Consider the following 12,712-nt stretch of genomic DNA (forward strand, 5'->3'; position numbering starts at 1 on the left):
ATGGAAGCAATTTATACAACCAACATTTGGAGAAAAGCAATATTATGGAATAGCTCATAGACTGGGAACTAGAAGGGATCTAAAGTATCATTTAGAAAACAAAACAAAACAAAAAAACAAACTATCATATATATTTAAGAGTGGCAGTCATGGTACATGAAGCCTGGTCCTCTGTTCCAAATCTAATACACTTTTCAGTGCACAGATAAATACAAAGGTACAAGGAAATACTTATCAGAACTACTTATCAGAATGTTTGGTGCTTCCCCCCATTCTGTCATTGTTCTTGATCCCAATTTATTAGAATGTCTGGTGCTCCCCCGACCCTGTCAGAACCAGATTGATTAGTCCATTCACGCTCTCAGTGCTCTGACTCTGCCCCTGCTTTAGTGTACCCTGATAGCTGGGAGCCATGGACATATACATACTTCATGGGAAACACACATTAGCTGCTGACTGCTTTGAGACATCAGCCCTGGGAGAAACATGCCCCCAGCACAATTTATTTTCAAATAAAATATTAAAAAATTTCCAATCTCTATCTTGCCTCAGGTTCTCTGGCATTACACATCTCGTTTTTCAGAAAGCACACACATACACCAACAAAACAAAAATTAAAAGAAAGCTTGACACAAGACTAAAACTTATTTGCTTTTACCTTATTTGAGGTAAAATCTCAATCTATTAAAGTTCATTTGGGTCTTTAATGTGTTAAACACTAAAGAGATTATATTTACTATATAGTTTTTAACAAATCAAAGCACCCTCCAAACTGAAATTTAAAAGTAGGAAAAAAATTCAATAAAGAAATCTTACCTCCTTTTCAGAACTTATTTTGTCATCCACGCTTGGCCAGGAATCATCAGCTCCTGGTTTTTCAGGGAGTCTTTTAAAAAGAAACCAAAAATTAGTAGTTTTATTCCCAGAAGACAATCAACAAGGAAGGCCTCTTAGGTGTTTGTTACAAGGTGCTTTACCACCAAATGACACATTACAAAGAATGACTTAATATTTCAATCATTCCTATTCCAAGACTCATTTTTGCCAAGAAGATATCAGTGTAGAGGCTATCAGTGGATATTTCCTCCAGGATAATCTCTTCCTATTTTTACACTTCTCTAAAGTTGACAAATGAACATAAAGGGTCATTATACATCACAGAATCAAAACCCTACAATCTATTTGTAATAGGTCCCTGTTTACTGTGCCTTTGTTATTAGCTTCTGACAAACATTTTCACCGAGTTATTTTTTCTTAAAGTTACCCTCCCCAAGTTTCAACCCTACATATGAGTTGTATGTGTTGCTGTTCAATAATTTCAGTGGTGTCTTGACTCTTTGTGACCCCATTTGGCATTTTATTGGCAAAGGTACCAAAGAGGTTTGTCCTTTCTTTTCCCAGCATTGTTTCATAGATGAGGAAACTGAGGCAAACAGGATTAATTGCCTTGCCCTGGAGTCACAAACTAATAAGTATCTGATCCAGATTAGAACTCATAAAGATGAGTCTTGTGAATTCCAAGGCCAGGACTCTACTTACTGCTTTCCCTTTTTGCCCTTTAGATACATGAATTGCTCATACATTCCAGGCTCAGAAATGTATTTAATATAAGGGCAACCATTCCTAGGTATAATATAATCATTGATGAACCTGGTGTAATCTATGATAGAATATCAACCATTTGTATAATAAATTAAGACATATGCTTTTTGGTTTGGAATGTCCATTTCCTACCCACCACTAATCCAAGTGCACCATTTTCTTCAGGACCTAATCGAAGACATCTCCTTACAGAAGATTTCCATGAACCATTGAATCCGAAAAATCAATTCAGTAAAAAATTTACCTGGTTCTTTATATGTACATGCAATAAAATTATTAGTCTATCTTCCTTGCTAGAAATATTTGGTACATTTGCTGTGGTAATCTGCTTTCAAGGAATTTCAACTCTACATTTATCAATTTATTTGGGGAGGAGGGGCAGGAGAGTTGGGTTCAGAATTCAAGAGACTGGGGTATATATGACTTGTGATGGCTTGATGCAGGGAACTTCCAGAGAGGAAATAATGCAGATTGGCAACTGTTGTTTGTCAGAGAGTTGCTGGGAACACTTGCTGAGGGAAATTGAACCCAGTTTTTCTTTACTCCCAGATTCGCTCCCTTGCCCAGCAAACCCAAGGTCTTTCTCTTTTCAGTTCCTTAGGATCTGTTACTATCAAGACAGTTTTCTTTTTATAATTCTAATCCTTTATAGACACCCCCAATTTCCTTTTTCTTCTCCTTAACCTTGCCAACTGACTTTCCATATTTGATTTTGTTTTTGTTTTTTTTTAAAACATCCTCCTTTTCAGCTGAAATCCATCTCCAACCCCTCCTCATAGCCTTCACGTTATCCTCTTATGTCCTCCTCTGTCTTTTCAAATCCTTCTCCTTGGGCACACTTTCTTTACTTCCTTTAGATAGAATCTTCAGCTCAAGTCACTTCAATTTTTCAAGGTCTCCTGAATTTCTTTATTTATTTATCTTTCAATTTTATCTTTTTTTCTAAATTCTCAAGACTAAAAAATTATATTTACATTTCCTTCTCCTTAAATTTAGATCTAAAAGAATTCATTCTGTCCCCATTCATAGGAATAATGTAAATAATGCAACAAGTCTGTCAACCATAATCCCATACCATAGAAGATCTGTTTCCTGGGACTGTTTTATCAGCATATCTAAGACTAACTCAATCATATCATTAAGGATCCTGCAACTACAAATAGACACAATCAACATAAGAGTTTGTTCTTACTAAGTCCCTCTCTGTCCTCTCCCAACTTCTCCCTAATTGCCTCCTTACTCTCTAGATCAACATGCTACTTCCCTCACCCACTTTCTTCTAACTTTAAAAAGCTAAATCACTGGAAGCATCTTGCTCATTCATACATGATTTAACCCATGAGTTTCTCATATTTATAAATGCCATCCTTTGTGGTTGTGATAAATCTCTCTGGTGAATTGATTACACTACAAATTGCTCTTTCAACTGATGCCTGGGTACTTCATATATCTGATATTTCTTTTTTATACAAGTAGAAAAAAAAGTATCAAATATTCAGCTTTTCTGCATGACAGTATTCTTCCCACTGACCTTCTGACACAATCACTCCCTTTTTTGCCTCTTGTATTTTCTCTTTTTGATTTATTTTTTTCAAAAACTTCTAGGAATAATCCATTCTACTTGATCATCTAGAACTAGAAAGGCTTTTCTCCTTAAACTTCTTCTCTATTAAGACTTCTATATAAATCTTGTAACTGGAATCAACAAAGAGAATAGAATCTGTGGGTCACTGAAAAATAACATTCTATACTGTGGGAAAATGAGGTCCCTAACAACTAATGCTTTGCCACATCAGCTTCTAGGAATTTCAGAGATTTTTTAAAGACTATCCACTTCTCAAAATGCAATGCCAGATTCCCCACGTCTCTAATTGGGAACAATTGCCAAAGGTTCAAAGTGAGAAGCAGCTTTCCACTATTGTTGTCCATGAGGGGTCCCAGCAGAAACCATTCACCAGAATGGCCCCTCTTCTTTTTTATTACTTCTCTCCTTGCTGAGAAATTTCCAATTCCATTTATTGTCTTGACTTAGGACCTTGGTCCCAGTGACATTCCCTCCCCATGTTGATAACTCCTTTCCCTGAGCACTTGGATAAATTACCACAAGTATAAGATGATACCTATTTGCACTGCAGATGTGCCTAAAAAAGCTTATGAGAAATGCATCTCAGGTGATTAATACATAGTACAGCCATATAAAAGAACATAGCTGGTTCATTCTTCATCCAAATAGAATTATTTTTAATAGCTATATTGGGATATTGTGGCTAGGAATTAGATATGGGATAAAAATGTAATGGATTCAAGTTCTTCATCACATACTAATTTTGTAAACCCAAGCCAGTACCTTAATCCTTCAGTGTTCCCAAACAAAATTCTTAATACAGTTGCCAATCCAATAGATAAATCAGCACACACAAAAGTGGTGGGAGTCTGGTGTTCAGTCCCAGCACAGCCTAGACCAGCAGAGTCCAGCCCCTGTCAGCACAATTGATCAACTAGAGCTTCATTGGGGCGGGACACAACTAACAGCTCCAGGGTTGAAAAGAGTGCCTGGGGTCAGATTCCTATCAAGATTTTTGAAAACAGCTGCACAAAATTGTTGAAGTATGGGAGGATGCATCCTCCATCCTGGAGACAAAGCTCTACTTTAACAAACTGTCAAAAGCCTAGCAATAGATTAGGAAGATGAGCAGAAAATAAGAGTTTCTGACATCTGAAAGTTATAATGGTGACAAGGAGGATCAAAACACACCAGAAGATGATAAAGTCAAAGCTCCTACATCCAAAGCTCAAAGAAAAGTAGCAATTGGATTCAGGCCATGGAAGAGCTCAAAAGGGACTTTGAAAATCAAGGAAGAGAGATAGAGGAAAAATTAGGGCAAGAATTGAGAGAGTGCAAAAGGAAATACAAAAATCTAATGAGGAAAAGAATGCATTAAAAAGCAAAACTGGTCAACTAGAGGGAGGAGGTAAAATCTCACTGAAGACAACAATTCCTTAAAAAAACAGAATTGAGCAAATGGAAGCACATGGACTTTATGAGGCATCAAGATGCCATGAAACAAAACCAAAAAAAAGTGAAATAACTTATTGGACAAACAACTGACCTGGAAAATAGATTCAGGAGAGAGAATTTGTAAAGTATTAGTCTAAGCTGAAAGTCATGATCAAAAAAAGATCCTGGAATCATATTTCAAGAAATTATCAAGGAAAACTGTCCTGATATTCTAGAAGCTGAAGGTAAAATAAAAATTGAAAGAATCAACTGATGACCTCCTGAAAAAAGATTCCAAAATAAAACTCCCATGAATATTACAGCCAAATTCTAGAACTCCCAGGTCAAGGAGAAAATATTGCAAGCATCCTGAAAGAAACAATTCAAGATTAGTGAAGCCACACTCAGAACACACATTTTAGCAGCTTCTACTTTAAAAGCACTGGAGGGCTTATAATGATATGCTGGAGACCAATAAAGCTAGGATAGCAACCAAGAATCACCTACCCAGCAAAACTGAGTATAATCCTTCAGAGGAAGAAGCCATTCAAGCAAGATTTTCACACTTTTGTGATAAGACCAGAGCTGAAAGGAAAATGTGATTTTCAAATACAGAACTCTGCAGAAGCATAAGGAGATAATCAGGAAAGTGAAATCATAAAGGACTTGAGGTTCATCTGTTTATATTCCTACATGGGAGGAATAATACTTGTAACTCATTAGAACATTTTCTTTTTTATGGAAGTTAAAAGGAGTATATCTAAATAGAAGGCCCAGGTATGAGTTGAATCTGGAGGGATAATATCTTTTTAAAAATTAATGAACTTAAGAGATGAAAGGGGAATGTACTGACTAAAGTGGAATGGTGAAAAGTATCTGCCATTTAAAAAAAAAAAGAGGAAAACTTTTATAATAAAGTACATGAGGGGAAGGAGAGGGTGAGTGAGTGCACCTTTCTCTAATCAGATTGTCTCAAATAGAAGTAACATACATACTCAATAGGGGTATAAAATCTATCTTACCCTGCAAGAAAACAGCAGCAGAATGAGATGTGGGCAGAGGCAGGAGAGAGATAAAAACGAGGGCATTTTAGGGGAGAAATGGTCAGTAGCAAAACACTTTTGAAAAGGAAGAGGATGAAAAGAGAGAGAGAATAAATGGGTGAAAATACAATTAGCAATAGTAATTGTAAAAAACAAATTCCAAGCAAGAATCTCTGATAGAATATTATGTTTTCTGAAAAATGATGAGTAGGATACTCTCAGGGAAAAAAAAAAGAATTGAAAAGTTTTCTATGAAGAAAGTGAAATGTACTACATACAAAGAAATAGCTCTGTTCTGGAATAAATAGATGTAAATGACTTTGTTATTCTCAGAAGTAGAATATTCCCCATGCACTCTAAAGAACTTATGAAGAAAAATCCCATCCATAACGAGAGAAGGAACTGATGGTGTCTGAATATGGATCAAGGCATTCTCTATTACTCTATATCTTTATTTTTTTCTTAATTTTTATTGAGGGTTTTTATTTTCATTAGGGTGGAAGATCTATGCTTTCTTTCATAACTTGACTTTTATGGAAAAGTTTTGCATAATTTTACATGTGGTTACTTAATTGTGTGTGGGCGTAAAGGAGAGAATTAGAACTCAAAAAATCTTAAAAACAAATATAAAAAAGTTTTGAATGTAACTGGGGAAAATATTTAAGAAATTAAAGGAAAAAATAAAAAAACAAGCAGGCACGTGTGCATGCACACATGCATATATATATATATATATATATATATATATATAGTGTACATACATACATGTGTATGTTTATTAGTGTGTTTTGCAAATTTTTTAGTACTATATATTTATACACGTAACATATATACATATTACCTATTAGATGTGTAGTAAACCTCATTTTTTGAAAGATAATGAAGAGAAAATATGGGAATTGGTTAAATTGAAGATACACCTTTTGGGGACATGAGAGTCTGCTTTGCTTTGGATTGAAAAACCTGTTGAAGATGGATCATGAGGATTAACTAAAAGAAATGTTAACTTGCTGTAAAACCTACCTTTGTATAGAGGCTTCTGAAGAATTTTCTTCTGATATAACTAAAATACAATAAAAACTTAAATATTAAAACATGAAATTAATATGAAAAGCATAATTTTAGAGCATTTCTACAAAATTTTTTGAGCAATGACAATATGATTTAAACAGAACACAAACACTGTTTTTGTCATTTCAGGGTAGTAGGTGGGTAGGTAGGTAATTAGGTAACCAAAAATAAATCAGTGCTATGCTTTTAAAATATAAAATGGAAATAGAAAAAATAGAGAACATATGAATTTTAAAATTGTTCTACATTATTTTTAATATTATTTATTTGGATCAATAAATTCTACCTTTTTTATCCATGGAAGGGGTACCCAAAACAAATCCGGTATTGGAAGCCTTCTCTAAATTGCTGGCTTGGAGAGGAGGGAGTATATATTGTTCAATTTGTTTGTGATAAATATGTCTAAAATAAAAGATAAAATATAATAAGTCTATAGAAATCAAGATAAAATTATATATGACAAGTGTATGTATATTTCAAATCAGATCACCAAATTTTTATTGTTTTAACAAAGTCTGAAGAACAAAATTAATCATTCACACTAGATGCAATAAACATCTTCAGAATCAGTATTATAGTCATTAATTAATCAGTATTAGGTCATTACATCTAATGTCTCTATTTTATCAATTAAATAACTCCATTCTATAAAGATTACTCTTGTCTAAGGTCACACAGAGGGTGAGAGGCATGATCTCTCCCCAGATCTCCTGACTCCAAATTGAGGATCCATTTATGATCCTTTTTAGTTAGCACTCATGTGAAGGCATCCAAGACATAACGTGATTTTACCTAAAACTAACTTTAGGTCTCGTACAATTAAGAGAGGTAAGCAAGAAATTAAAATAGAAACAAACACAAACAAACAAAAAACCCTACAGTTTCTATAAATGTGCATTATTATTAAATGATATAACTTTTGTGAAGATGTATATAAAACATTGGACATCCTTAAAAAACTACAAAAATGGCAGCTATTTTCATTATTACCTCTGAAAATTCTAATCTGATACTGTGACTCTACCTTGTATCCTTTCTCTTACTTATTCCCTCCTGAACTTTGATAACTTAAATTTGCCATTTGATCAATTTCTTCTTAGTACCCTTAAATATGAAACAGGTAGAGGTCTGTCTGCTAGAGGCTGCCCGTTTTCCTGGGGCTATGCTGAAGCATGCGGCAGTTCTCAAGAACTGGAGTTCGCCAGGGTATTTTCCAGACAATTATTATAATATGCAACTATGAAAGCCAGATTCACTCTCAATTTTATGGAGGAAAAATTCTTTTAGATGCAGTTATATAAAGACAATTAGAATTATGTTAGCTCTTACTGAGGATAATTATAGATCCTAGCATATGTCTCAGCTGTCTGTCCCAATTGATCTTTGATAGTGAGATCAGCATTATGTTGAAGAAGAACACTGACCATTTCTGTGAATTCCGAACTGAGGGCAAGCATAAGGGTTGTTCTAAAATAACAAAGAAACAATTTGCCTTTAAAAATTCAATAATACCATTTAACCATTTTTGGATATGCTTCAATAGAAAGATTTCATATTCTTCAGTAATAATACACATGTGGAACATAAACACATAGTGATAGGAGTACTTTGATTGTTCAAGCACAACATTATGAGTAGCACTGAAAACTAGAAAAAAATAGCTTTTTTGGTCCCCTTTCAATTTTAGTAGAGATTGTCAAATTTAAGGGTACATAATAGAAAAAAAGCTATGTCAACATTTCTCGTGTGAAACACTTAAGGATTTTCAGGCGGTTTATTGGCCTTAGAAGTAAAGTGGAGGCTCTTTGAAAATGATTAGAAATAATCTCCAAAGTTCCAACACATTGTAGAGATGTCTATTGGTTGTGTAAAGTGAAACCATCACAAGCTATTTTGTGTCTTAACAAACTTTCTGAAAGTCTCTGAACATGACCACTACATAGAATTCCCAATCCCTCTATTTTTGTCTGCCTGCATTTTGGATTTCCTTCACAGGCTAATTGTACTCTATTTCAAAGTCCGATTTTTTTTTTGTACAGCAAAACAACTGTTTAGACATGTATACATATACTGAGTTTAATTTATACTCTAATATATTTAACATATATTGGTCAACCTGCCATCTTGAGCGGGGGCAGAAGGAGGGGAAAAATGAGAACAAAAGGTTTGGCAATTGTCATGTTGTAAAATAACCCATGTATATATCTTATAAATAAAAAACTATTTAAAAAAACTATCAGATGGTAAATAACATTTTCCTATGATTTTCAGATTTGGAAAATTAAAGAAGAGAGAATTGTGTATTGAATTTGCAAAGGCATGAATTGTATTTTTAGAAGTTTAAAGGGCATGTTTTATTGATTTTCTCCTTTATAATATGGAATAAGGTTTAATTATTGTTAGTCTAAAGGTTAAATGCTTCATTGCCAATAAATAAAATATTTTTTAAAAAAGATATTTATTTTGAACCATTTAGTTTTTTATCTCATAGAAATGTTAACTCTCTTTAAACCTATATTCTCTGATTCTAACTCTCTAATATCACACCTAATAGAGCACCAAAGGGAATTAAGAAGTCTATTTGTGTGGGAATTAAAGAATGATTTGAGATATTGAAATAATGGAATCATAAACTGGTTATCAGTAGTTAATGTTATCATATATCTATAAAGATATATGATAACATTTTTCAACAAGTTAACATTCAGTCAAGATAATCAAGATAGCAGAGTAAACAGTAAATCACTTTTAACTCTCCCATATTCACCTCCACAAAACATGATACAATACAAATCCTATAACAGTAGAAACATCAGTCTGTGAGACCAAGAATAAAGGAAGATTGGCAGGAAAGGTCTCACTTGAATCAAAGGGAAGTGCAGTCCAGAACAGGAAGCATCCCAGCAAACCAGGAGTGAGCCCCACCTCAGCAAACCAGCAGTAGATCTTTAGAGTACCAGCTCACTGATCCAACATCTGGGTTCACCATATACTTTGGCACAGTCAGGGTAACAGGCAAATTACAGCTATGAGAACTGCCACATGCTTCAGCATAGCCCCAGGCAAATTGGCAACCTCCAGAAGCCAGACCTCCATGTGCTTCAATGTAGCCCTGGGCAAGCAGGTAGACCCAAACCTATAGGTACCTAAGCCACCAGTGGTCCCTGGAAAAATGCAGAAACACTTCAACAGCCTCAGCAGATGGCAGATGCAAACACTAGGACACTGGCTCAGTACCCAGATCCCTAAAGCCTCCAACAGTATCCAGCCACCCTACCCCATCCTACAGAAAAAGGGGAAGTGGTTTCAAGCACAGAAAGGACTCCTAGGTGAGCTCAGAAGGGAACTCAGGAAAAGTAGAAGAAAAAAATCAGGAAAAAAAAATTAACTTTTCTTTGGGGTTTTGCCTATGCATGTTTTGACTTTGCTATCCTTTTCTGAGTTTATATCTTGATCTTTTCCCCACAATAACTTTCTATGCTCAGATTCTTTTTGTGATCTTTTTTGCTCATCTTTTGGCACTGCTGCAATTCTCATAGCATACTTGGTACTGGCTGAGGCTATAAGTGGTGGTGTCTGGTGTGTACTCAGGTCCCTGAAGGGCTTCTGCATCCTCAGTCCCATACACCAAAAGATGTGGTGATCCAGTCACTGGCAGCTGCCTGTTGTTTAGGCACTTGAAGATCTGGGATCTACTTTACCTGGGGGCTGCCCTGAAAGGAGGAGTGGCCTCTGGAGACTGCCTGTTTATCTGGGGCTACACTGTAACACTTCTCAAAGCTACAGTCTCTCTGTTCCCCTGACCATACTGAGGTATTTGGGGGGTCCTAGTGTTGCCATTTGCCCATACCACCATACAGGTGCTCAGGTTCTACCTATGGCTGCTGAGCTAGGGCTTGCTACTGCCTTATTTGCTGCCTTGGACTGTCCTCTCTTTTTCTCTCACATATTTCCTGCTGATCTGCCAAGTTTCTTGGACTCACAGATTGCTTCTTCCCATCTTTTTGATGATTATACTGTACCCAGATTGGTTTCGGAGGCAAATATGGGAGAGTTACAATGATTTCCTGCTTATTCCTCTAGCTGGACTCCCAGAGTCATTCAAGATTATTAAACGTAGTCTTTTCAGATCCCAATGCAGTAAGATTAAATTCAACAAAGGGCAGTAGAAACAGAGATTAAAAATTTATTGAAAACTAAATAATCAAATCCTAAATTATAAGTGGGTCAAAGAACAAATCCTCCGAATCAATGCTAGATCAAGCTTCTGAATGGAATCTGGAGCAACAGAACCCACAAACATTCAGAGTGTAATAATTTTCCAATTTAAGATATCTTGGAAGGTCTTCAGCAAAGATCTGGCTCAATTGGGCAGGGGGTAAATGACCCAGTGTTGGCTACTCTTTTCTTGTTCAAAAGGCCAGTTTATCAGCAAACCATATGTGAAACCTTCAACACAACTACAATAAATAAATAAATAAACAGACAAACAAAGAAATGACAAATGGGACTTAGCCAGGCTCACTCAGCCCAATGATTTTTTTTTTTCAGCCCAATATTTAAATCTGCAGTATCACTGGCCCCAGCAGAATCAGTGAGAGGCCCTTGTTCCCTTGCAAAAAAGAAGATTGGGACAATCCTCTCTGTTCTGTACTTTTAAAAAGGAGCAAAAAGTAACAAGATGTCTGACCATAGAAAGCTACTATAGAAATAGGGAAAATCAGAATACATAACCAGGAGAGGCAACATGCCTTCAGGTAAAGCTCAAAGGGGTATGTGAACTGATCTCAAGAACTCAATATCAAAAAGCTTTTTATCAAGAGTTGGAAATGAATCTTAAAGGAAAAATGGAAGAAAAATAGGGAAAATAAGTGAGAGCTATGCAGGAGAAAAGCTATGTAAGAGAAAAGTTGGGAAAAGGCAACAGGCTGGAAAAGAAAGCACAGAAAATGACTGAAGAAAACAAATCCTTAAAAAATAAAATTGGAAAAATGGAAAAATATATGGAATAAAACAATTTCTTAAAAAATAAAATTGGCAAAATGGAAAACGAAAATAATTCTTAAAAACAAACAAACCAAAAAACTGTTGAAATGGGAAAAAAATCCACTGGACAAAAATCCCTTTTCAAAGTACAACTGGTCAAATATAAAAGGAATGCTAACTGAAGAAAATAAGTCAATAAAAATTAGAATTGGACAAACAGAAGTGAATGACTCATTGAGATATCAGGAATCAGTCAAATAAAAGCAAAAATAAAAAGAATAAAATAAAGAAAAATAGAAGAAAAATTAAAATGCCTCATTTGAAAAAAGTTCCAGCAAAGTCAATCTAAAAATTATTGGACTACCTGAAAGACATGATAAAAAAAAAAGAGTCTGGATAACCTTTCAAAAAATCATTGAGGAAAACTGCTCTTATATCCTAGAACCAGAGGGTAAAATGACTCATTGAAAGAATCGATGGATCACTTCCTGAAAGAGACCCCCAATATAAAAACTGAAAGGAATATTGTAGCTAATTTCTAGAATTAAACTAATTTCTAAAGTTATCAGATCAAAGAGAAAATATTATAACCAGTCAGAATTAAACAATTCAATTATACTGCAGCCATAGTCAGGTTAATACAAGATTTAGCAGCCAATCACTTCTTGGAAGAGATCCCAAAATGAAAACTCATAGGAATATTAAAGTAAAATTCTGCAACTCTCAAATCAAGGAGAAAATATTGCAAACCTGCAGGAAGAAACAATTCGGTTAGAGTGTAGCCACAGTCAGGATAATCCAAGATTTAGCAGCTTCTACATTAAAAGGCTAGAGTGTTTGGAATGTTATTCTAGAGAGCAATGGAGCTGGGTAGGATTGCAACCACAAATCACCAATCCAGCAAAAGTGAGTATAATCCTTCAGGGGAAAAGGTGATCATACAATGAAATAGAGGATTATCAAACATTTGTAATGAAAAGACCAGAGCTGAATAGAAAATTTGATTTTCAAA

At 35.0% G+C, this 12,712-nt stretch overlaps 1 protein-coding gene across 2 annotated transcripts in view; it reads right to left on the minus strand.

Annotated features, from left to right (window-relative positions):
• The window catches only part of LOC141544644 (ankyrin repeat domain-containing protein 26-like), a 60,778-nt gene that overhangs the window by 19,845 nt on the left and 28,221 nt on the right, over positions 1 to 12,712 (minus strand). Inside the window, exons 5-8 of one of the 2 annotated variants that reach the window (XM_074271043.1) lie at positions 8,044 to 8,181; positions 7,001 to 7,116; positions 6,667 to 6,706; positions 817 to 886 (exon numbers count right to left, since the gene is read on the minus strand). In XM_074271043.1, coding sequence (XP_074127144.1) covers positions 817 to 886; positions 6,667 to 6,706; positions 7,001 to 7,116; positions 8,044 to 8,181 — 364 coding nt within the window. The remainder of the gene's footprint in view (positions 1 to 816; positions 887 to 6,666; positions 6,707 to 7,000; positions 7,117 to 8,043; positions 8,182 to 12,712) is intronic. The other variant, XM_074271044.1, reaches the window with a different exon arrangement.

This window comes from Sminthopsis crassicaudata, chromosome 5, assembly GCF_048593235.1.
Source record: "Sminthopsis crassicaudata isolate SCR6 chromosome 5, ASM4859323v1, whole genome shotgun sequence".
Lineage (NCBI taxonomy): Eukaryota > Metazoa > Chordata > Mammalia > Dasyuromorphia > Dasyuridae > Sminthopsis > Sminthopsis crassicaudata.